Here is a 22,541-nt window from a genome sequence, read left to right as displayed (position 1 = left end):
AGTTGTAGTTTCTAAGGTAGTTCCTTCAGTTGTAGTTTCTAAGGTAGTTCCTTCTGTTGTCGTTTCTAAGGTAGTTCTTTCAGTTGTAGTTTCTAAGGTACTTCCCTCAGTTGTAGTTTCTAAAGAAGCTCCCTCAGTTGTTGTTTCTAAGGTAGTTCCTGCAGTTGTAGTTTCTAATGTAGTTCCTGCAGTTGTTGTTTTTAAGGTAGTTCCTGCAGTTGTAGTTTCTAAGGTAGTTCCCTCAGTTGTAGTTTCTAAGGTAGTTCCTTCAGTTGTAGTTTCTAAGGTAGTTCCTTCAGTTGTTGTTTCTAATGTAGTTCCCTCAGTTGTAGTTTCTAAGGTAGTTCCTTCAGTTGTAGTTTCTAAGGTAGTTCCCTCAGTTGCAGTTTCCAAGGTAGGTCCTTCAGTTGTAGTTTCCAAGGTAGTTCCTTCAGTTGTTGTTTCTAAGGTAGTTCCCTCAGTTGTAGTTTCTAAGGTAGTTCCTTCAGTTGTAGTTTCTAAGGTAGTTCCTTCTGTTGTAGTTTCTAAGGTAGTTCTTTCAGTTGTAGTTTCTAAGGTACTTCCCTCAGTTGTAGTTTCTAAAGAAGCTCCCTCAGTTGTTGTTTCTAAGGTAGTTCCTGCAGTTGTAGTTTCTAATGTAGTTTCTGCAGTTGTTGTTTCTAAGGTAGTTCCTGCAGTTGTAGTTTCTAATGTAGTTGCCTCAGTTGTAGTTTCTAAGGTAGTACCCTCAGTTGTTGTTTCTAATGTAGTTCCTGCAGTTGTAGTTCCTGCAGTTGTGGTTTCTAAGGTAGTTCCTGCAGTTGTAGTATCTAAGGTAGTTCCCTCAGTTGTAGTTTCTAAAGAAGTTCCCTCAGTTATAGTTTCTATTGTAGTTCCTTCAGTTGTAGTTTCTAGGGAAGTCCCTGCAGTTGCAGTTTCTAAGGTAGTTCCTGCAGTGGTAGGTTCTAAGGTAGTTCCCTCAGTTGTAGTTTCTAAGGTTGTACCTTCAGTTGTAGTTTCTAAGGTAGTCCCCTCAGTTGTAGTTTCTAAGGTAGTTCCTTCAGATGTTGTTTCTAATGTTGTTCCCTCAGTTGTAGTTTCTAAGGTAGTTCCCTCAGTTGTAGTTTCTAAGGTAGTTCCCTCAGTTGTAGTCGCTAAGGTTTTTCCTTCAGTTGTAGTTTCTAAGGTAGTTCCCTCAGTTGTAGTTTCCAAGGTAGTTCCTTCAGTTGTTGTTTCTAATGTAGTTGCCTCAGTTGTAGTTTCTAAGGTACTTCCTTCAGTTGTAGTTTCTAAGGTAGTTCCTTCAGTTGTAGTTTCTAAGGTTGTTCCTTCAGTTGTAGTTTCTAAGGTAGTTCCCTCAGTTGTAGTTTCTAAGGTAGTTCCTTCAGTTGTAGTTTCTAAGGTAGTTCCTTCAGTTGTTGTTTCTAAGGTAGTTCCCTCAGTTGTAGTTTCTAAGGTAGTTCCTTCAGTTGTAGTTTTTAAGGTAGTTCCTTCTGTGGTTGTTTCTAAGGTAGTTCCTTCAGTTGTAGTTTCTAATGTAGTTCCTTCAGTTGTAGTTTCTAATGTAGTTCCCTCAGTTGTAGTCGCTAAGGTAGTTCCCTCAGTTGTAGTTTCTAAGGTAGTTCCCTCAGTTGTAGTTTCTAAGGTAGTTCCCTCTGTGGTTGTTTCCAAGGTAGTTCCTTCAGTTGTAGTTTCTAATGTAGTTGCCTGAGTTGTAGTTTCTAAGGTAGTTCCCTCAGTTGTAGTTTCTATTGTAGTTCCTTCAGTTGTAGTTTCTAAGGTAGTTCCCTCTGTAGTTGTTTCCAAGGTAGTTCCCTCAGTTGTAGTTTCTAAGGTAGTTCCCTCAGTTGTAGTTTCTGAGGTAGTTCCCTCAGTTGTAGTTTCTAATGTAGCTCCTTCAGTTGTAGTTTCTAAGGTAGTTCCTTCAGTTGTAGTTTCTAAGGAAGTTCCTTCAGTTGTAGTTTCCAAGGTAGTTCCCTCAGAGGTTGTTTCTAATGTAGTTGCCTCTGTGGTTGTTCCTGAGGTAGTTCCATCAGTTGTAGTTTCTAAGGTATTTCCCTCAGTTGTAGTTTTTAAGGTAGTTCCCTCAGTTGTAGCTTCTAAGGTAGTTCCTTCAGTTGTAGTTTCTAAGGTAGTTCCTTCAGTTGTTGTTTCTAATGTAGTTCCCTCAGTTGTAGTTTCTAAAGTAGTCCCCTCAGTTGTAGTCGCTAAGGTTGTTCCCTCAGTTGTAGTCGCTAAGGTTGTTCCTTCAGTTGTAGTTTCCAAGGTAGTTCCTTCAGTTGTAGTTTCCAAGGTTGTTCCCTCAGTTGTAGTTTCTAATGTAGTTCCTTCAGTTGTAGTTTCTATGGTAGTTCCCTCAGTTGTTGTTTCTAAGGTAGTTCCCTCAGTTGTAGTTTCTAAGGTAGTTCCCTCAGTTGTAGTTTCTAAGGTAGTTCCTTCAGTTGTAGTTTCTAAGGTAGTTCCTTCTGTGGTTGTTTCAAAGGTAGTTCCTTCAGTTGTAGTTTCTAATGTAGTTGCTTCAGTTGTAGTTTCTAATGTAGTTCCCTCAGTTGTAGTCGCTAAGGTAGTTCCCTCAGTTGTAGTTTCTAAGGTAGTTCCCTCAGTTGTAGTTTCTAAGGTAGTTCCCTCAGTTGTAGTTTCTAAGGTAGTTCCTTCAGTTGTAGTTTCTAAGGTAGTTCCTTCTGTGGTTGTTTCAAAGGTAGTTCTTTCAGTTGTAGTTTCTAATGTAGTTCCTTCAGTTGTAGTTTCTAATGTAGTTCCCTCAGTTGTAGTCGCTAAGGTAGTTCCCTCAGTTGTAGTTCTTAAGGTAGTTCCCTCAGTTGTAGTTTCTAAGGTAGTTCCTTCTGTGGTTGTTTTCAATGTAGTTCCTTCAGTTGTAGTTTCTAATGTAGTTGCCTCAGTTGTTGTTTCTAAGGTAGTTCCTTCAGTTGTAGTTTCTAAGGTAGTTCCTTCAGTTGTAGTTTCCAAGGTAGTTCCCTCAGTGGTAGTTTCCAATGTAGTTGCCTCTGTGGTTGTTCCTGAGGTAGTTCCCTCAGTTGTAGTTTCTAAGGTAGTTCCCTCAGTTGTAGTTTCTAAGGTAGTTCCCTCAGTTGTAGTTTCTAAGGTAGTTCTGTTAGTTGTAGTTTCTAAGGTAGTTCCCTCAGTTGTAGTTTCTAAGGTAGTTCCTTCAGTTGTAGTTTCTAATGTAGTTCCTTCAGTTGTAGTTTTTAAGGTAGTTCTTTCAGTTGTTGTTTCTAATGTAGTTCCCTCAGTTGTAGTTTCTAAGGTAGTTCCTTCAGTTGTAGTTTCTAAGGTAGTTCCTTCAGTTGTTGTTTCTAAAGTAGTTCCCTCAGTTGTAGTTTCTAAGGTAGTTTCCTCAGTTGTAGTTGCTAAGGTAGTTCCTTCAGTTGTAGTTTCTAAGGTAGTTCCTTCAGTTGTTGTTTCTAATGTAGTTCCCTCAGTTGTAGTTTCTAAGGTAGTTCCTTCAGTTGTAGTTTCTATGGTAGTTCCCTCAGTTGTAGTCGCTAAGGTTGTTCCTTCAGTTGTAGTTTCTAAGGTAGTTCCCTCAGTTGTAGTTTCCAAGGTAGTTCCTTCAGTTGTAGTTTCCAAGGTAGTTCCTTCAGTTGTTGTTTCTAAGGTGGTTCCTTCAGTTGTAGTTTCTAAGGTAGTTCCCTCAGTTGTAGTTTCTAAAGTAGTTCCTTCAGTTGTAGTTTCTAAGGAAGTTCCTTCAGTTGTTGTTTCTAATGTAGTTCCCTCAGTTGTAGTTTCTAAGGTAGTTCCTTCAGTTGTAGTTTCTAAGGTAGTTCCCTCAGTTGTTGTTTCTAAGGTAGTTCCCTCAGTTGTAGTTTCTAAGGTAGTTCCCTCAGTTGTAGTTTCTAAAGTAGTTCCCTCAGTTGTAGTTTCTAAGGTAGTTCCTTCAGTTGTAGTTTCTAAGGTAGTTCCTTCTGTTGTTGTTTCTAAGGTAGTTCCTTCAGTTGTAGTTTCTAATGTAGTTCCTTCAGTTGTAGTTTCTAATGTAGTTCCTTCAGTTGTAGTTTTTAAGGTAGTTCTTTCAGTTGTTGTTTCTAATGTAGTTCCCTCAGTTGTAGTTTCTAAGGTAGTTCCTTCAGTTGTAGTTTCTAAGGTAGTTCCTTCAGTTGTTGTTTCTAAGGTAGTTCCCTCAGTTGTAGTTTCTAAGGTAGTTTCCTCAGTTGTAGTTGCTAAGGTAGTTCCTTCAGTTGTAGTTCCTAAGGTAGTTCCTTCAGTTGTTGTTTCTAATGTAGTTCCCTCAGTTGTAGTTTCTAAGGTAGTTCCTTCAGTTGTAGTTTCTATGGTAGTTCCCTCAGTTGTAGTCTCTAAGGTTGTTCCTTCAGTTGTAGTTTCTAAGGTAGTTCCCTCAGTTGTAGTTTCCAAGGTAGTTCCTTCAGTTGTAGTTTCCAAGGTAGTTCCTTCAGTTGTTGTTTCTAAGGTAGTTCCTTCAGTTGTAGTTTCTAAGGTAGTTCCCTCAGTTGTAGTTTCTAAAGTAGTTCCTTCAGTTGTAGTTTCTAAGGAAGTTCCTTCAGTTGTTGTTTCTAATGTAGTTCCCTCAGTTGTAGTTTCTAAGGTAGTTCCTTCAGTTGTAGTTTCTAAGGTAGTTCCCTCAGTTGTTGTTTCTAAGGTAGTTCCCTCAGTTGTAGTTTCTAAGGTAGTTCCCTCAGTTGTAGTTTCTAAAGTAGTTCCCTCAGTTGTAGTTTCTAAGGTAGTTCCTTCAGTTGTAGTTTCTAAGGTAGTTCCTTCTGTTGTTGTTTCTAAGGTAGTTCCTTCAGTTGTAGTTTCTAATGTAGTTCCTTCAGTTGTAGTTTCTAATGTAGTTCCCTCAGTTGTAGTCGCTAAGGTAGTTCCCTCAGTTGTAGTTTCTAAGGTAGTTCCCTCTGTTGTTGTTTCCAAGGTAGTTCCTTCAGTTGTTGTTTCTAATGTAGTTGCCTCAGTTGTAGTTTCTAAGGTAGTTCCCTCTGTAGTTGTTTCCAAGGTAGTTCCCTCAGTTGTAGTTTCTAATGTAGTTGCATCAGTTGTAGTTTCTAAGGAAGTTCCTTCAGTTGTAGTTTCTAATGTAGTTCCTTCAGTTGTAGTTTCTAAGGTAGTTCCCTCTGTTTTAGTTTCTAAGGTAGTTCCCTCAGTTGTAGTTTCTAAGGTAGTTCCCTCAGTTGTTCTTTCTATTGTAGTTCCTTCAGTTGTAGTTTCTAATGTTGTTCCTTCAGTTGTAGTTTCTAAGGTTGTTCCCTCAGTTGTTGTTTCTATTGTAGTTCCTTCAATTGTAGTTTCTAAGGTAGTTCCCTCTGTAGTTGTTTCCAAGGTAGTTCCCTCAGTTGTAGTGTCTAATGTAGTTCCTTCAGTTGTAGTTTCTAATGTAGTTCCTTCAGTTGTAGTTTCTAAGGTAGTTCCCTCAGTTGTTGTTTCTATAGTAGTTCCTTCAGTTGTAGTTTCTAAGGTAGTTCCTTCAGTTGTAGTTTCTAAGGTAGTTCCCTCAGTTGTTGTTTCTATTGTAGTTCCTTCAGTTGTAGTTTCTAATGTTGTTCCTTCAGTTGTAGTTTCTAAGGTAGTTCCCTCAGTTGTTGTTTCTATTGTAGTTCCTTCAGTTGTAGTTTCTAAGGTAGTTCCTTCAGTTGTAGTTTCTAAGGTAGTTCCCTCAGTTGTTGTTTCTATTGTAGTTCCTTCAGTTGTAGTTTCTAATGTTGTTCCTTCAGTTGTAGTTTCCAAGGTAGTTCCCTCAGTTGTAGTTTCTAATGTAGTTTCATCAGTTGTAGTTACTAAGGAAGTTCCTTCAGTTGTAGTTTCTAATGTAGTTCCTTCAGTTGTAGTTTCTAAGGTAGTTCCCTCAGCTGTAGTTTCTAAGGTAGTTCCCTCAGTTGTTGTTTCTATTGTAGTTCCTTCAGTTGTAGTTTCTAATGTTGTTCCTTCAGTTGTAGTTGCTAAGGTAGTTCCCTCAGTTGTTGTTTCTATTGTAGTTCCTTCAATTGTAGTTTCTAAGGTAGTTCCCTCAGTTGTTGTTTCTATTGTAGTTCCTTCAGTTGTAGTTTCTAAGGTAGTTTCCTCAGTTGTTGTTTCTTTTGTAGTTCCTTCAGTTGTAGTTTCTAAGGTAGTTCCCTCGGTTGTTGTTTCTATTGTAGTTCCTTCAGTTGTAGTTTCTAAAGTAGTTCCTTCTGTGGTTGTTCCTAAGGTAGTTCCTTCAGTTGTTGTTTTTAAGGTAGTTCCTTCAGTTGTAGTTTCTAAGGTTGTTCCTTCTGTTGATGTCGTTGCTGTTGATAAAGCAATAGATCCTAAGAAAAGTAGCGCTATTAAAATTCTTACTGCCATCGAAGTTTTTATCCGTCGTCCTATTTTTAACATTGTGGCACTGAAAAAAATAAGAAGAAAATATTAAATACGATGGGTTTTAATCAGTTGTGTTTACCTAAGTGGTAATGATTGTGTTCGCCATTTTTATTGGTCATATATTTGGTTTCTGTTCCCATCTAAAAGTATGTTTGTTTTTTATCACAAAGGAGCAAAATGCCCTTGTTAAATTAAAACAGCATTTACTTTTGTCAGGTTTTAAAGGTTTGAGATATAAAAACTTGGTCAGCAGAGCAATTACAAAATATAAATATGTATATTGCTCATTGTTAAAGGCTGTAGTATGACCTGAAGGTGTTCACATTATTGTCCTGTGGTGGATAGTTGTCTCATTGATAATCACATCCATTATTTTTTTTTTTATATATCTTGTCCAAATGCTGGTTAGAGGCGGATTTAGGGGGCAGGGTGCCCAGGCCCCCTATTTTCTGGTTCATTATATAGGGAATCTCTGATGCATGAACGGAGCAGGCACTTCGTAGGCTGCCAGTGGGCCCCTGCTTATGATAATTCTGGATCCCCAACTGCAGGTAGCAGTGTATTGGTTTCTTAGTTAGAACACGAAGCTTTTTGATTCCATCGTTATAGTTTGGAGAAGACGTTACTAAGTTGTAAAACTTGTGTCTAATCCATTTGTTATTTTGAACAATAAAATATATTTAAACTATCGTTATAGTTGATTAACAAGACCATACGTTGTATTTTTTTTTAAATTTTCAATTATCAAATAAACGTGTTTTATTTTAAATCATACAATCGAAATAGCGAAGAAACCTTCAAAAGACACGACAACCAACAACACTTCAAATGTTCATATTGTTAACTATGTGTTATCAATCCATGTGATAGTAGTTGCATCTACTGATTTATTTTCCCATTATAGTTTATATGACAAAAGTCTATAAAACAAGTATGGGTTATTAATATTATTATATTATTAATATGATATATAACAACAAACCAGAGTATACAGATTTGTATCACTACAATATAATAGATATGACAGCAGTGATGTTGAATTCTCTGTCATTTATTCATCATCCACGCACGAACTTGTCTCAGAAAAAAATATATCTCTGTACATAATCATCACTTTCAGGTAAAGAAATGTGATTTTTTTTCTGAGACAAGTGCTTGTGACCATCAACAAGAACTTGCGGTAATCCGATGTTCAGTAGTTCAGAACTTTAGAAGAGTTTGAGAAAACTTTGATCCATGTGATTATGCATGTACATATAGCAGTTACTTAAAAATACACATCTGGGCAAATAAATATAATCATATTATTCAAAATTGAAATTCGACCTGCTGGTAATCTGTTTGGTAGGTATTGGATATGTAAGAGTTTTCCATACGTTGCCAAATTCTATTATAAAAAGTATAGATCGCCGAAACTTTTTTGAAGCTTGAGTTTGAGAAAAAAAAATCAGATGAAAGAATAGCTCGTAAAATATGTGTCCGAAAGCAAAAATAAAACAATACAGAATCACCCGTTCTCATTTTCATAATAAAGTAAGAAGATGCGGCCGTATTATTGACAACGAGGCAAACTTAAAGACCAGTTAATAATTTCTATAGGTCACTGTATGGCAATCAACAATAAGTTAAACATTTACCTTTTATTCAGCTATAAAAGGCCCGAAATGACAAATGTAAGACAATTCAAACGAGAAAACTAACGGCCTGATTTATGTACAAAATGTGTAAATGCCACTGTTTTATAGTTACTTGCTTGGTAAAACAACCCTGATTTAAAAATTGTAATCAAAGATAATATTTTATTTTTAAAAATATGATTTAGACCCCGACCAACTTAATTAAAACATAGAAAGTTTACAACGGCAGCATAAGGGCACTTTTTCAAACTAGATGCACATTTTTCGTTAGGGGTTTTTCAAAATATGTTATTTTTAAGTTTTCCCATAAAATCGTAATTGATGTTAAGATTGTGGACTTATTCGATAAAATTAATAATATGAGTTATAATGTAAGTAAAAGCCACTGTTTAAGAAAAAGAAATAAAACAAAATTCTTATAATTAAAGTGTTGATAAAGTAAGATTACGAAAAAAAAACTTATCTTTCGACCTATACTACATCTTTCACATCATATCAAGAAGCATTTGCATATAAACGTAAATTGAGGGAGAGAAATTACCAAATTAAAACAAACATATAAATATAAACGTGTAATTGGGACAAAGAGACAGAAACAATAAACTAAATATTAACAAATTTACTAGCCAAGACTGGAGACGTCTTCTGGCAGAGAGAACATTGCTAAAATTTTAAAAATAGAAGAAACTGGTAATACACAAATAGTGGAAAAAAAAAGAAAATAAGACATCGAAGGTTATAAGCAAAGACTGCCATGATATGTTAGAAGCACGTTCGTCCTAAGATTAAAGAGGTAGACTCAGATTTTTCCTGCATTTGTTTCACTCATATAATCAAACTAATTTTAAAGTTTCGAAACATTTCACATGAGTAGAATATAAGGTTAGGTACGTTTGAAACTTTCCGTGGTACAACGTCAAAATCGACGTTTTATTGGGAACGTTGTGTAACGCTGAGTGACACCAATACCGTGCGTAACGTCTATATAATCAACCAAATTTCCCCCCGAAAATAGGGGGCCCGGGCCCCCTGCCCCCTAAATCCGCCTCTGACCTGCATTTGGACAAGATTTATAAAATAAAAAAAGAAAGGATGTGATTACCAATGAGACAACTATCCACCAAAGGATAATGATGTGAACACCTTCAGGTCATACTACAGCCTTTAACAATGAGCAAAATACATATTTAAATCTTGTAATTGCTCTGCTGACCAAGTTTTTATATCTCAAACCTTTAAAACCTGACAAAAGTAAATGCTGTTTTAATTTAACATGGGCATTTCGCTCCTTTATGATACAAAAACAAACATACTTTTAGGTGGGAACAGAAACCGAATATATGACCAATAAAAATGGCGAACACGATACATTACCACTTAAATAAACACAACTGATTAAAACCCATCGTATTTAATATTTAAAGTATGTGTAATAAATTATCAGGTATTTGAAAATGATCTAATAGCTAAAGTTTTTCTTGTAAATCAATTTAATATTTTTCAACGTGTCCATTCTATTTAAAACCTACGTTTATTTACAATATTTATCATGTCCTTACGTCTTTCTTATTGAAAAATTGACAATTAAAATTTTGAATACTTTTTTCTATATTAAATCAAGGCGATCAAGTACATACCAATAGTGCGGTGACTGAAGGCAGATTTTTTGGAATTTAATATCCCCACCGAACACACACCTACATAATATATCATTGGAAAGAGGAAATCATGTACTATAAGAATGTTCCTGTCGTCAGGACTTGATATGTTCACATTTTTTTTTAATTGAGGTCAAAAGTCATATGTAAAAATTTGTGAAAATTTGGGTGGGTTTCAATTTTGACATTTTTTTCTATTTCTAAACTCTACCTAAATACAAATGATACTATTCTGGCTTTAGTAATGTTTGTTTTTATACATAAACCTTAATCATAGAGATTTTTTTATCAAAAAAAGTCCTAAAACGACGTTATATAAACAAAACTTCAAAAATCAAGTTTTCAACCTATAAAATGTTAAGAGCACCTAAACCTTAGAAAAATATCAATTTCAGGTAAAAATCAAGTGTCATGCAGGACAATACTTTAAAATTATTTTTTAAACTATCATATTTGGTGAGGTATCAAACCAAAGCCATAGAACACTACAGTCAAATATGACCTCAAATTGAATTTGCGGATACTTCAGGTTTTTTTATAGACTACTCGTTGCTTTTTGTTTTTTTCTTCACAATTATTACTGCTACCATAGTATTATCTTTTGATGTGTAATTAACTCTGGTTACTATCTATTACATTATAGGTTTTATAACTATATCCCCCCTTTTTTCCCTTGCATCGTACCACAGACTTCAAAAGTATTCCATATAAAAAAAGAAGATGTGATATGATTGCAAATGAGACAACTCTCCAAATGAGACCAAATTAGACATAAAACAATTATAGAACCCGTACGGGTTTCAACAATGAGTAAAAGTCATACTGCAAAGTCTTCAATTCCCGAAACGAATAATGTAAAACAAACAAAAAATCTAACGGCCTGATTAATGTACAAAATAAATAATAAAGAAACCAATATAGTATATAGAAACAAACGACAAACACTGCATTACCGTCTCGTATCTTAAAACTGACACATACAGATAGTGGCGGGGTTTAACTTTTTAAGGCCAACGATCCCCTAACCTCGCGACTGGATTCGTGTGTACCAGTGCAACAAGCTTTTATACCAAATCAACCCTTATCTCCATCATGTTCATTTTCATCAACTGTCACAATAACAATAACGGTACCATTTTTTCTGCACCAGATGCGCATTCCGACAATACATATCTCTTCAGTGATGCTCGTGGCCAAAATATGTGACATCCAAAGCTTATATTAAAGATGAAGAGCTATAATCCAAAAGTTCCGAAAAGTATAGCCAAATCAGTGAAATGAATCAGAGCTTTGCATTAGGGAGATACATTCCTCAATTTATAATAATTTCTAACATTTTGACATGTTTTAATATTTCTACAAATTTCACTCATGGCCACAGGTCTGCACATGAAAGGTTCTGCTCAAAGCAAACACGTTATTTTGAGTTTTTCTTTACAAGTACAGACAAGGTATTGTAGGAAGTCCGAAGACATTTGTTCCTAAAAATTACCAGCTTCAAACCATCCCTATCAATTCATCCAAGATTTGACAGAGATCTATAAGGGGGTTTAGGAAGGTGTGATGACATCAATATGCTTGTCTGCAAAGATGCTGGGGAAACATCATACGAGAAGTACACACTATCTTGAATTCGCTCAATTTCATGGTTGGCAACACATTAGATAGCGTCGCACTTTATTTTAAGAAGCATAAAATCCATTGGCATTCAATGTTTCAACAAGGTGTTTTGAACCAAACTCACGGTACCTTTGTAAAGCCAATCCTAAATGAAAAGGGGTGAAATAAAAAAGATTGCCTCAACAATTGCTTAGACTTTCCACAATTTCTCTGGTGCCATTTCATGAGAATAGTCTTGGCTGTATGCATTTTCATTGAGTAACCATAGAGTGAATTGCAATAAATACGAATGCATTGACTGAATTAAGAAGGAAGAAACAATTCATCCAAAGTTGGGTAGTCTTCTTTGGAGTTTCGATGTCTTTTCTAAGTAAACTTGCAGCGGAATTAAATATCTGTCCGTTATTTGTGTCTATTACAGTTTGACATTGAGATTTTTAGGTCAGTTTTCAATTGACTATAAGCTTATATGGCATCTAAAATAGTTAATTTGCTACTAAATAATATGTTATATGTTATATGTTGTTGAAGTTGTTTGACAACTGAATTTCTATAGAAATAAATGAGTTTAGACTGCATTTTTCATGTAGAATATTTTAAATTAGAATGAGCCTGAAGAAATGATCTATATTTATCAAGTAACGGTTCCATGAGGAATGACCATTAAATCGTTGTCAATAGCCAAAATAGAATTAGTAAAAGCAGTATCGTGTTCTGAAATATCTGCTTCCACGGGTTTGGATTTATTTTTTTTCGTTTTAAGCAAATATTTTGTAATGCAACCAAAATGACAGAGTGCTTGAAGTTAAAAAGATGGACGGGAAACTATTTCAACTTTAACATTATCTGACACGGATAAAACATTAATGCGCTCATCTGATTCAAACTTGAGTATTTTTTATCTTTCTAAAATGTTTTGTTGCAACAAAATATACAAGCGCCCCAGATGAACGACTGCATTCTAGAACGTGTACACTGAATACCCGAAACTGAGGGACAACATTCAGATAATGTTATGTCGTCAAGCTTCCTGCACGGAGTTCTTCAAATTAACAGCTATCGCATGAAATATCTTGATGTTCCCCTCATCCAATCTTTTATGCAATGCAGATACAAAAGTCGACTTCCCTAAACTGGTAAACTGACTTAAAATTGCAATCGAGGTTTTTTAGCATATTTTTTATTTACTGCATAAAATTTAACGACTTTTGTCTGTTCTTTGGACTTAAATCGAGCAAGTTGCAAAGGACTTGACATATCACGCAATATTTACTGAAACTATCCGTCATTATTTTGATTTTACAATAAGACTTTTCTGACAAAGTATATTTGATGTTTTATAACAAAAAAACATAGAATATAAACATATACAAACAAAGTATATGGCATATAACAGTGCACTTTAATTGAAAATATGTGTATATAATCGCGAAAAAGGTAGTAATTTCATATATATCATTTGAAAGCAAATTATTGACTAATACACAAAACGTGACGGAAGGCAAGTGATTGAGTTCCGTGTTGAAATGAAGATTTTTACTCCATTCTTTTTACATTGATTTCTTAAGTTTTTTTTCATATTTTGGTTCCGAAATTTTTATCACTTATTAGTTTTATTAAATACTATATGCTTAAAATATTATGGGAAATTTTTTATTACTACTATGAAGAAGAAACTAAAGTTTGAGTCTGAATTTGCAATTAAAATTACCTCAATTTTAAATAGTCTGAACTTCACAAATTTTATAGATTAGAAGAAAATAAAATACTGAATAGCATATTTTGACATGTAAAAATAGCTTCAGGAAAAACTATTTCAATTAAATGTAAGCAAACATCCCCATTTTTATTCATTTTGAAAAAGGGGGGTTGAAACTCTCCAATATACTACCAGTCATTAAAACGACTTTTTAGAAAAAAGTGACCGTACGAAATTCTGACGACAGGGCAAAAACTAAAGAAGCATTTTTGTCTTTAAGTTTAGACCAATTTTAGCCGTGTGTTATTTGGGGAGATTAAACTCGCGATCTAGACGACTTTTTACACTTCTGTCACCGCACTACAACGCATGTAATTAAGCTAATATTGAGAACTTGCCTTTCAAGTGACTATTGATAATTGTTCATTCATGATTTAAATGTCTAGGTCATTCCATTCTTACAATTTCTACATAGATGTTTTCATTTAGTATAAACTTACCGTTTTTTGGAATAAGATATTTAACAAAGATATTGAAATCCTTCGACACAAATTTTTGTATTGAGGAAATATAGTATTTTGTTTGATTAGTTATCATTCCTCCCATTCATCTGGAGAAATTTAATTAAATCATTATCTGTTATTTTCAATAACATCACCGGATTCAGAATTATATAAAGATAGTCTAATAAAGCAAGGCAAATTGTATTAAAATTATAGGCAAATAAATTTGTTATCATAAATAGATATAAGAAGATGTGGTCTGGGTGACTGCAATGAGACAACTTTCCATCCAAGTCACAAATTTTAAAAGTGAACCATTGTAGGTCAGTGGTTGTTTTAATATAGTTTTAATTGTCAAAGACAAAATTTTGATAAATCGCTTAAATTATGTATAATGCTTTCCATCTTTAGAGAACAGTCTTTTTTTGAAACAGTATTGATCAAATTATTCCGAAACTTAAGTTCTATCTCCCTCTGGCAATACAAAGGGATATTTGGGTATATGGTTTTGTTTCTATTGGTTATGCAGCCAGCTCCCAAGTATTTATGCATCCTAGACTTTCAAAATTGTGGCTATGAAATGCATGGAGATATTAAATCCAGATAGCGCTTCGATTATGCAAAAGTCAAAAAGTTATTTTTATTGACTTTTCGACTAATAATAAAAATAGCCCCCAACCTAAATCTGTCTCATTCTTTCATCCAATTGTATGCATACTCACTGTGTCTTGACATTATAAATTATAGAATTGTATATGAAAATTGTATGGTTTTCTAAAAGTATTTAAAACAATTTTTTGTTTACTCGTTTATTTTTTCATTAATTCCATTCGTATTCTTAAGTTTCAACTTCTTTGGAATATATACATGCATTTAGCTATGCATTGATAAATTCCTTGCACTACAGTTTAAGAGGATAAAGATTATATCAAAGTTTACTGGTTAAAATCGAGGATTTCGTCTTTTTTTTCTTTCCTCAAAGTCATTGCCGAATCCTTTGTTTCAATAGCGTCCATAAATATCTCAATAGAAACCATAAAAACAAAGAGATTGAACGCTTATAGAATAAGAAAACACATAGAAACAGCTTTCCGTAGGTTGGCTTGTTTAAAGTGGACTTTACGGTCGCTTAGTTTTGTTGTATATCTTTGTCGATTTAAGTACATTAATGCAATTGAAAGTGTTGGTTCAAGCTCTTTACATCTGTGTTTGAATGTGATTTAATCCATTTAAATATGTGACTTCCGATTTTATGAGGAATACTTTTTTTTAAACCAAATAAAACGGTGCTTATTTATGACTTGGTTTTGCATAAGATTATCAAGTCTTTACAAATATGTGATTTGTTTCCGTATAATCAACAAAAAAGATTTTATTTCATATTTTATCTCAAAATCATTTGAGTATTTCAATGTTATATCATTAATTCTACATGTTACTAAACATGCATGTCATCATAATTACGGTATTTGTTTACCTTAACTATTGTGTCTGTATTTATATTGTATGTTTCTCTGTAAACTTGTATCTAGTTTTTAGAGAATAAAGTATCTATCTATCTATCTATTATCTCTTTTGACATTTTTTAGTATCCAATTGCAGATTAGATAATAATGAAATAACTAATTATGATCGTGACGTTTCTCCGCAAAATTTTGTGAGTAATATGATCCCTTCGCGGCATACTGTGTTATTACGTATATATAGAGATAGAGAAGATTTTAAAATAAAACATCATTTTGCGACATATTCTTAATGTTGAGAAGATTTTTAAAAGATTCGAAAGATTTATGAACACTATATAAGGGATTTTGGTACAGTGGAAATTTGATAATTTAACATGGTATGATGAATTCAATGCTCCATTTGGGAGAATGTCGTGTTCTATGTACGTCAAAGAACCCTGGCAAAAACTATACAAGGCTGAAAAATATCTTTAAAACAATTTTATTTACTTTTGTAAACTTATTGATTTTGGAAATGACCTTGCTTAAGTGTCCTTGGTATGCTGCATTAAACAATATAACTTGGTGCTTTTGTACTGATAATTATATACAGTCAGTACTACTAATATCGTAATCATGACGTTTACAAATATTTATTCGTCATGGTCGATCTTTGCTCAAGAGGAAATGATACATATGAAGTATCTTTTGTATTTCCTTATAAATTTTCATCCGATATTATGTCATATTGTTTCGTATTTATATATATCTTTTATCAGTACGGTTGCATAAATCTTTAGGTTTGTAAAGTTTTCCTGTCTGTATAATATCGCCCTTTACAGACGACCTGATACCTATTAGGTTTGAAAGAGGGTTGCTTTCTTAAGAATGTTTTATCTATTTTACAGTTGTATTATTGGGAGGGGGACATTTATTTTCATAAATTACTGAATTATTAATCGATATTATTTATTATTTCATCTTGTCTGTATATTATTACTTTTCATCATCAGTATATTTACTTAATTAGAAAACAACCAACCAGCAAAATGTAAAATACTAATTGTTCAAAAACAAAAATCAGTCTTAATCATTATGCACGGGTTTTTTTATGTATATAGGGCACACACCATTTTATTTATCATCCCATGTTAAATTTGAAAGAGTCTAAAAGCTACGAATATAGAAAACAAATTCCATAGGAAAGTATCTGTGTATATGATGCCGTTTCTTGTTACGGATAATGCAGATAACATAGGACATTCAGAATATTAACATATATATATATATATATCACTAGGGCACCGAAAGCTGAATTATAAGTTTAGTCTAGGTACCCGTGTGGTATAGAGCGCTGGACAAAGTGCAAGCGTTGTTGTCACGATATCCCAATGGTACGAGTACAAATCCCGGTATGGGAAGAACAAACTTTTGCGGTAATTTGCAGTTTTAAAATTGTTGTGTTGATATTTATATTGATTATGTATATATTTAGCAATGAACATGGTATGAACCAAATAATCCAAAAACGAAACAATAGCAGCATTTGAATACAAATGTAGATACGGAACAATCCAACAGAGAGACAACAGTCATCCAAACGAGTCCCATGTTAAGAAACTAGAGCTGGAGAACAACAACTTTTCTTTTAATGACAAAAACTATTTACAGGTAGACGTCACTAGTATGGGCACTAAAGCGGCACCGTCATATGGCAAATACTTAGACTAACTTGAAAACCTTGGCTAGTGATGAATACCAGCCTTATCATGGTCAATTTACTGATGATAATGATTTTGAATAGACTCATTTCCTAAACCACCTGAATGAATTTCTTGAACACTATAGCTCGTCCGACATTCATAAAATCTACACACGAAACATCAGTGGACAAAATTAACTTCCTTGAGGCTTCGAGTAACATCCGAAACAGAACCATAATAACAGATCCCATACGAAGAAGACATACAACAATTGCTCTCTTTAGACCGCCTCTCAGTGTGGTTTCGTTGTAGCGTGTTTGTCTCGGGTGCGGGGGTCATGGGTTCAAACCCCGGCCGGGTAATTAAAAGACCTTGTTGCTCGAAGATACAATGACAATATAGTATAGAAACAATTATATAAAAAAGCAAACAGAATTAACCACAAAGAACTGCTGGAGTAGAGTGGTAAACATCAAGAAGCGATCAGAGTACTTATGAGGTCACTAACCATCCTGCTTTCAAAAACGTGTCATTCATTGTGCGAAATCATTAGAAAATTGTAGAAATTAATACAATTCTCAGATAGTCATCTCTATTTTAAAATCTAGTTTTTATATCATACAAGCGCCTTTTCAAATTAAAAATTAAAAAATAAATAACAATGCGTTTGTAATAATTCGCTATTTAGTTTCCAAATATCGGCTTTAACAAGTGCATTAATTTTCATTTCAAATATTTATCATATATTTATGTAATTTTTTAAATTTTAATTCAAAGATTTTAATTTTGAGGATATCAGACTGGCTTTTCATAATTTTTTTGACAGATACATAAAGCGTCCATGCGTAATTAAAACTTGAAAATTAACTTACCTAAATAGAATTAATTATAAATTAATCCGTTTCGAAAATGTCTGTATCGTGACAGTTCCGATACATAATTGAGAATCACACGTGACAAGCTCGAGTGACAAGGTAAATAAACAACATGAGGTCTGATATCGAATGATAGGTTTATTGATATTGTTAGTTTAAGAAATTCAGACTTATATTTGGTTCTGTTGATAAAATAAAAGCAGTCTTTACTTGTTAGAAAAATAATTTTATGCCATGAATGTTTGAAGCCATGTCTGCATAGAGAGTCTGTTTTTAATACTATAACATCCTTAAGTACATGCACTTGTTATGATTGTTTGATTACTGATGTGCCTTAATATCAGATAACTGTTGTAGAATAATGAATTTCATATGGAATAAAATTGAAAGGTTATTTTTTTTATTCTAATATTATATTCCTTTTATAACTGACTATGCGGTATAGGCTTTGCTCATAGTTGAAGGCCGTACGGTGACCTATAGTTGTTAATGTCTGTTTCATTTTGGTCTCTTGTGGACAGTTATCTCATTGGCATTGATACCACATCTTCTTTTTTATATTAGAGGTTCTATATATTTTTTCATTGATAATATATTCTTTATTGTAGGATTATCACAGAAAGAAATCATGCATTGGATTTGGAAGAAGGTTGAAGTCTACTGGACAAAGTGAAATAATTATTATTTTAGAATTTCATGGTCATATTGTTATGCTTATCTCAGTATATGGAGAAATAAATATTTATGTATTTTGATATACATGTTTATTTTTATATGCCGATGATTTCTATGACTTGATAGCCGAAATTTACAAACATGCTCAGTCTGAATGACAGTTCAATTAAAAAACACAAAAGTAACCACACATCTTGATATATTAAAGGGATAGCCACTTTAAGCAATACTAATACTATTAAAAGAGGAGATGTTGATATATTTCAGTAGAGAAAACGAAAGGTATACATTAACAAAGCAATTTACAAAAAATCAGATATGACAGACATGATCCACACCCAACCACTGAAATACAGTAGTTGTCCAGACTTGAGATATAGGTGTGACAACACAATCAGAACTTATTTTAAACAAGTTGTAAAATATTCATTTCGGGATCATCAGATTGACTGTACATGAAATATTCATCATTGACAACAGTTGTGAATCAAATTTAAATTGATAGAAAGGGTGACATCATCATATGCTATCATATTCAATATTCTTGTTTAGATCTGACCTTGCTACATCTTTATACATTCTGCGATGTTTTTGCTTCTCAGAATTTTCTCATGGAAAACTGTCGGCAGATTGATCCTTGTTTGGGTTTACGAAAGAGGGTCCATATTTCTCGTGTTGAAAAAATATCGTTGTTTACACACATGTAAACATAGATATAATTTGTTAGATATTTTGATTATTTAGTCATGCAACTTGGAAGTTTTCTTCATATAGAACATCTTGTGTCATTAAACATGGAACTGCACTATACATTTAATGGTATATAACTAGATTTGGTACACCAAGAAATACACTTCACCAAAAATACTTCTTCAGTTGAGGCGTGGTAATACTTGGAAATTGTCAACGAAAACAATATTACAAATTAAATTGAGTTTTAGATACTATATACAACTTCAATCACTAGGGTACAAAAAAAATTAATGTACGTCATAAGATCTCATAAAGATTTTGTAAAAACGCAATGAACCCCATATTCGAGAAATATTTGCCACTGACGCTCTCATTTAGCTTAGAAATTGAAATTTGACAATTCTTCACCATACTTTTCATTGATCAAATTGAAGAAAGAATTTTCATTTTTGGAAAGATTAGAACTTGTTCTAAATCTTTACTTAGGCACTGGCCTCCCAAACAGCATGACAGGTTAGCTAATATTACTAAATGTATCCACACTGAAATATAGTTCCCTATAGTTATCATGTATGTGCTCATAATACACATATACACTGACAAAATGGGTATATTTTTAGACCAGTTCATTCAAGAATGTATGTATTAGATGTTTGAGTTTGATATATATATAAGGATGATAGATTTATTTATTGCTTATTTCTTTTGATCTACATTACATAAAGTGATTCTGTAAATTATGTCTAAAAGATAAATGATTAATGGATTAACACGATCTTTAAAAAAAATGAAAAAATATAAAAGGTATAGTATTCAATTAAGGCCTATAATATACTTAATAAATTTCCAATAATAAATTTAGATTAGTTCACTTATTTTTTAATCAGGATTTTTCTTGAAACAGTTTTAAAATTTTAAAACTTTTAATTATAACAAACCATTGTTTATTAGTTTATTCCCCATCAATCATAGTGTCTATTTTAATCATTTGAATTTTTTTTAGAAGTGAATATATATTTTTGCAATCAAGAACGAATCCACATTTCAAAAAAATAAGTTTTTTTAATTTGTTTACGTTGAAAAAGTACATTTTCAATGCCCTGTGTTGAAAATTGATCAAACAGGCACTGTACAACTTTTAATCTTCAATGTCATATAACCTATGTTTCAACTTACAAAATGCCCCAAAACAACATTTTTAGATTATTTTTGTTGACACTGTAAAGTTCATGCAGGAACTTCTTAGGAAGAAAGATAAGAAGTTAGCAATATCCTTTAACTCTACTTTCCGCTATATAGATGACGTTCTTTCACTAAACAATTCGAAATTTGGTGACTATGTGGAACGCATCTATCCCATCGAATTGGAGATAAAGGATACTACAGATACAGTTAAGTCGGCTTCACATCTTGACTTACATCTAGAAATTGACAATGAGGGTCGGTTGAAAACAAAACATTACGACAAAAGAGATGATTTCAGCTTTCCAATTGTGAACTTTCCATTTTTAAGTAGCAATATTCCAGCAGCCAGCACCTGCATACGGGGTATATATCTCCCAATTGATACGATATTCCCGTGCTTGCATTTCCTATCATGATTTTCTTGATAGAGGGTTACTGCTCACAAGGAAGCTATTAAACCAAGAGTTCCAAATGGTGAAGTTGAAATCTTCCCTTCGTAAATTTTACGGACGCCATCACGAGTTGGTTGACCGTTATGGAATAATCGTTTCACAAATGATATCGAATATGTTCCTTACGTCGTAACTACAATCCCGTTCCCTTTCATGAATGTGACCTACCGAATTAGACTTTTTACCGGATTTGTAATCACATAAGCAACACGACGGGTGCCACATGTGGAGCAGGATCTGCTTACTCTTCCGGAGCACCTGAGATCACCCCTAGTTTTGGTGGGGTTCGTGTTGTTTATTCTTTAGTTTTCTATGTTGTGTCATGTGTACTATTGTTTTTCTGTTTGTCTTTTTCATTTTTAGCCATGGCGTTGTCAGTTTGTTTTAGATTTATGAGTTTGACTGTCCCTTTGGTATCTTTCGTCCCTCTTTTCTTAGCGGTTGGTCTAGATTTTAAGTCTTACAAGGATAGTTGGTAACATTAACTTAGTAGAAGAATTTTTTATTTGCAATTTTTTGTTTTTTTGCAACATGTTCAGAACAGGCAACATCATAAACTGCAGTTTAAATAAAATTGTGCAAATTAAGAGACCCATATTATTTAATTTGAGCTCGTTTTATCCTCAAAATGGAAAAGCACTTTTCCTTCTAAAGACCTTCTTTTAATGCAATTTTCAGCAAAAGTGCTTTATATATGTTCATTTTCCCACACCATACCTTAATATGAAAGTATTCAAACTACTCTTCTAATCTTTCCATGAGTGATTTCCATCACTTTGATTAATTTAAAATTGTTGTTTTTGTTCTAGACAATTCCTGTTTATATAAATTATTTAGTTGTAAATGTTGCCATTAAACACTAGATTTGGAAACAACAATATACTATCTTCATCTTATTTATATAGCTCACTATGGTATGGGTTTTGGTCATTGTTCTAGGCAGTTTGATTTCGGAATTCCTTAAGTTATCTTCTGTGTTGTTTGGTCTCTGAGGAGAGACTTATTACCTACCTTTTATCTTGATTAGACATTTTCCTGAATGGCCAAGGAAACCAGTGACGAAAGAATATGTATTTTCACACTCGGGGCACTGATATATAGCTTGACGTTTCGATTGACAAGCACTAGTGGTTGCTGCTTCTTTTGTAGTTTTTTTGCAGTCTTTGCAGCAGAGACGTATTCATCGTCAGATTCAATATCTGATGCAGTATAATCACCCAGTTAAAGATCAAGAATTGAGATCACTATCATCCCAAGATAAAAAAAATCATTGTGAATTTAAAAATGACAGCGATTTGGGGGAACATTTATTCATAATTTCAATTTGTATGGCTTATGTGTCAACTGGCTGATTGATAATTCGATATGATTGAAGATTGAAACAACAGCAGGGGTCCAGTTTAGCTTATGTGAAGTTATAACCTCTTTTCTGATCTATTACCTAAGGAAATAATTCGATCATTTGCCTTTTATAATGAAATTTTGTGTCTCTACTGTAATTGCCGCTAATTACATTGTTTGCAAAATCTTGATCTTAATTGATTGAAAAAGGAAATCTTTTAATTATCATTTATTACTGACTATGAAAAGTATCCTTATTAGCTGAATCAGGAATAAACTGCACACCTTATTATTAAACTGGAAATAAAAACTAAAAAAGACAAAAGAGAAAGGGGGTTGAAACCGAAAAAAAATTGAGTTCAAAAATAAAATTTACGCTGGATAATCTGAATGAGGTTCTAGGTGGGGTTTCTTTATTTACTATAATAAAAAAAAAATTGATTATTTCTGTGTTATTATTCTCTATTCTTTAGATTTTAACACCAAATTACTATCTATTCTCTATTCTTTATTTGTCGGTCCATTTTTCTCCATTCTCTACATTGTTTTGCCCTTGTAAAACCGCATTTATATACCCTCCTGAATCATACTTCAAGTGCAACGACGGTAATTGACCAGGTTTACTGCAGCAAACATGTGACTTGGGTACTAAGCTGTAAAAATACCTTACAAGTATACAAGTTTATTGCAATAAACGGAGCTTCGTGTATCTTGTGGGCACCCAGCTGTGAAACAAATTCATCTCCCATGCTATTGAGACTACCTGT

At 33.3% G+C, this 22,541-nt stretch overlaps 2 protein-coding genes across 2 annotated transcripts in view; both read right to left on the bottom strand.

The window, feature by feature from the left end:
- The window catches only part of LOC139510829 (uncharacterized), a 193,618-nt gene that overhangs the window by 80,785 nt on the left and 90,292 nt on the right, over positions 1-22,541 (bottom strand). The gene's annotated exons all lie outside the window — the stretch shown is intronic.
- LOC139510360 (mucin-22-like) lies at positions 66-17,492 on the bottom strand. The gene is made up of 5 exons (XM_071296944.1): positions 17,426-17,492; positions 4,159-6,310; positions 2,875-3,063; positions 561-1,227; positions 66-76 (listed from the first exon to the last, which is right to left on the bottom strand). The coding sequence occupies exons 2-5, from the start codon at positions 6,301-6,303 to the stop codon at positions 66-68; spliced, it is 3,012 nt and encodes a 1,003-aa protein (XP_071153045.1). The 5' UTR covers positions 6,304-6,310; positions 17,426-17,492.

The sequence above is a fragment of the Mytilus edulis genome, chromosome 2 (assembly GCF_963676685.1).
Source record: "Mytilus edulis chromosome 2, xbMytEdul2.2, whole genome shotgun sequence".
NCBI lineage: Eukaryota > Metazoa > Mollusca > Bivalvia > Mytilida > Mytilidae > Mytilus > Mytilus edulis.
Note: the sequence above shows the minus strand (reverse complement) of the source record. Positions and strands in the feature narration are given on the sequence as shown.

Coding starts and splice junctions, on each gene's coding strand:
- LOC139510360 (XM_071296944.1), bottom strand. CDS start 6,303: ATGTTAAAAATAGGACGACGGATAAAAACTTCGATGGCAGTAAGAATT. Junction 3,064..4,158: donor CAACTGAAGGAACTACCTTA/GCAACTACAACT, acceptor ACTACAACTGAG/GGAACTACCTTAGAAACTAC. Junction 1,228..2,874: donor CCTTAGAAACAACAACTGAG/GCAACTACATTA, acceptor ACTACAACTGAG/GCAACTACATTAGAAACAAC.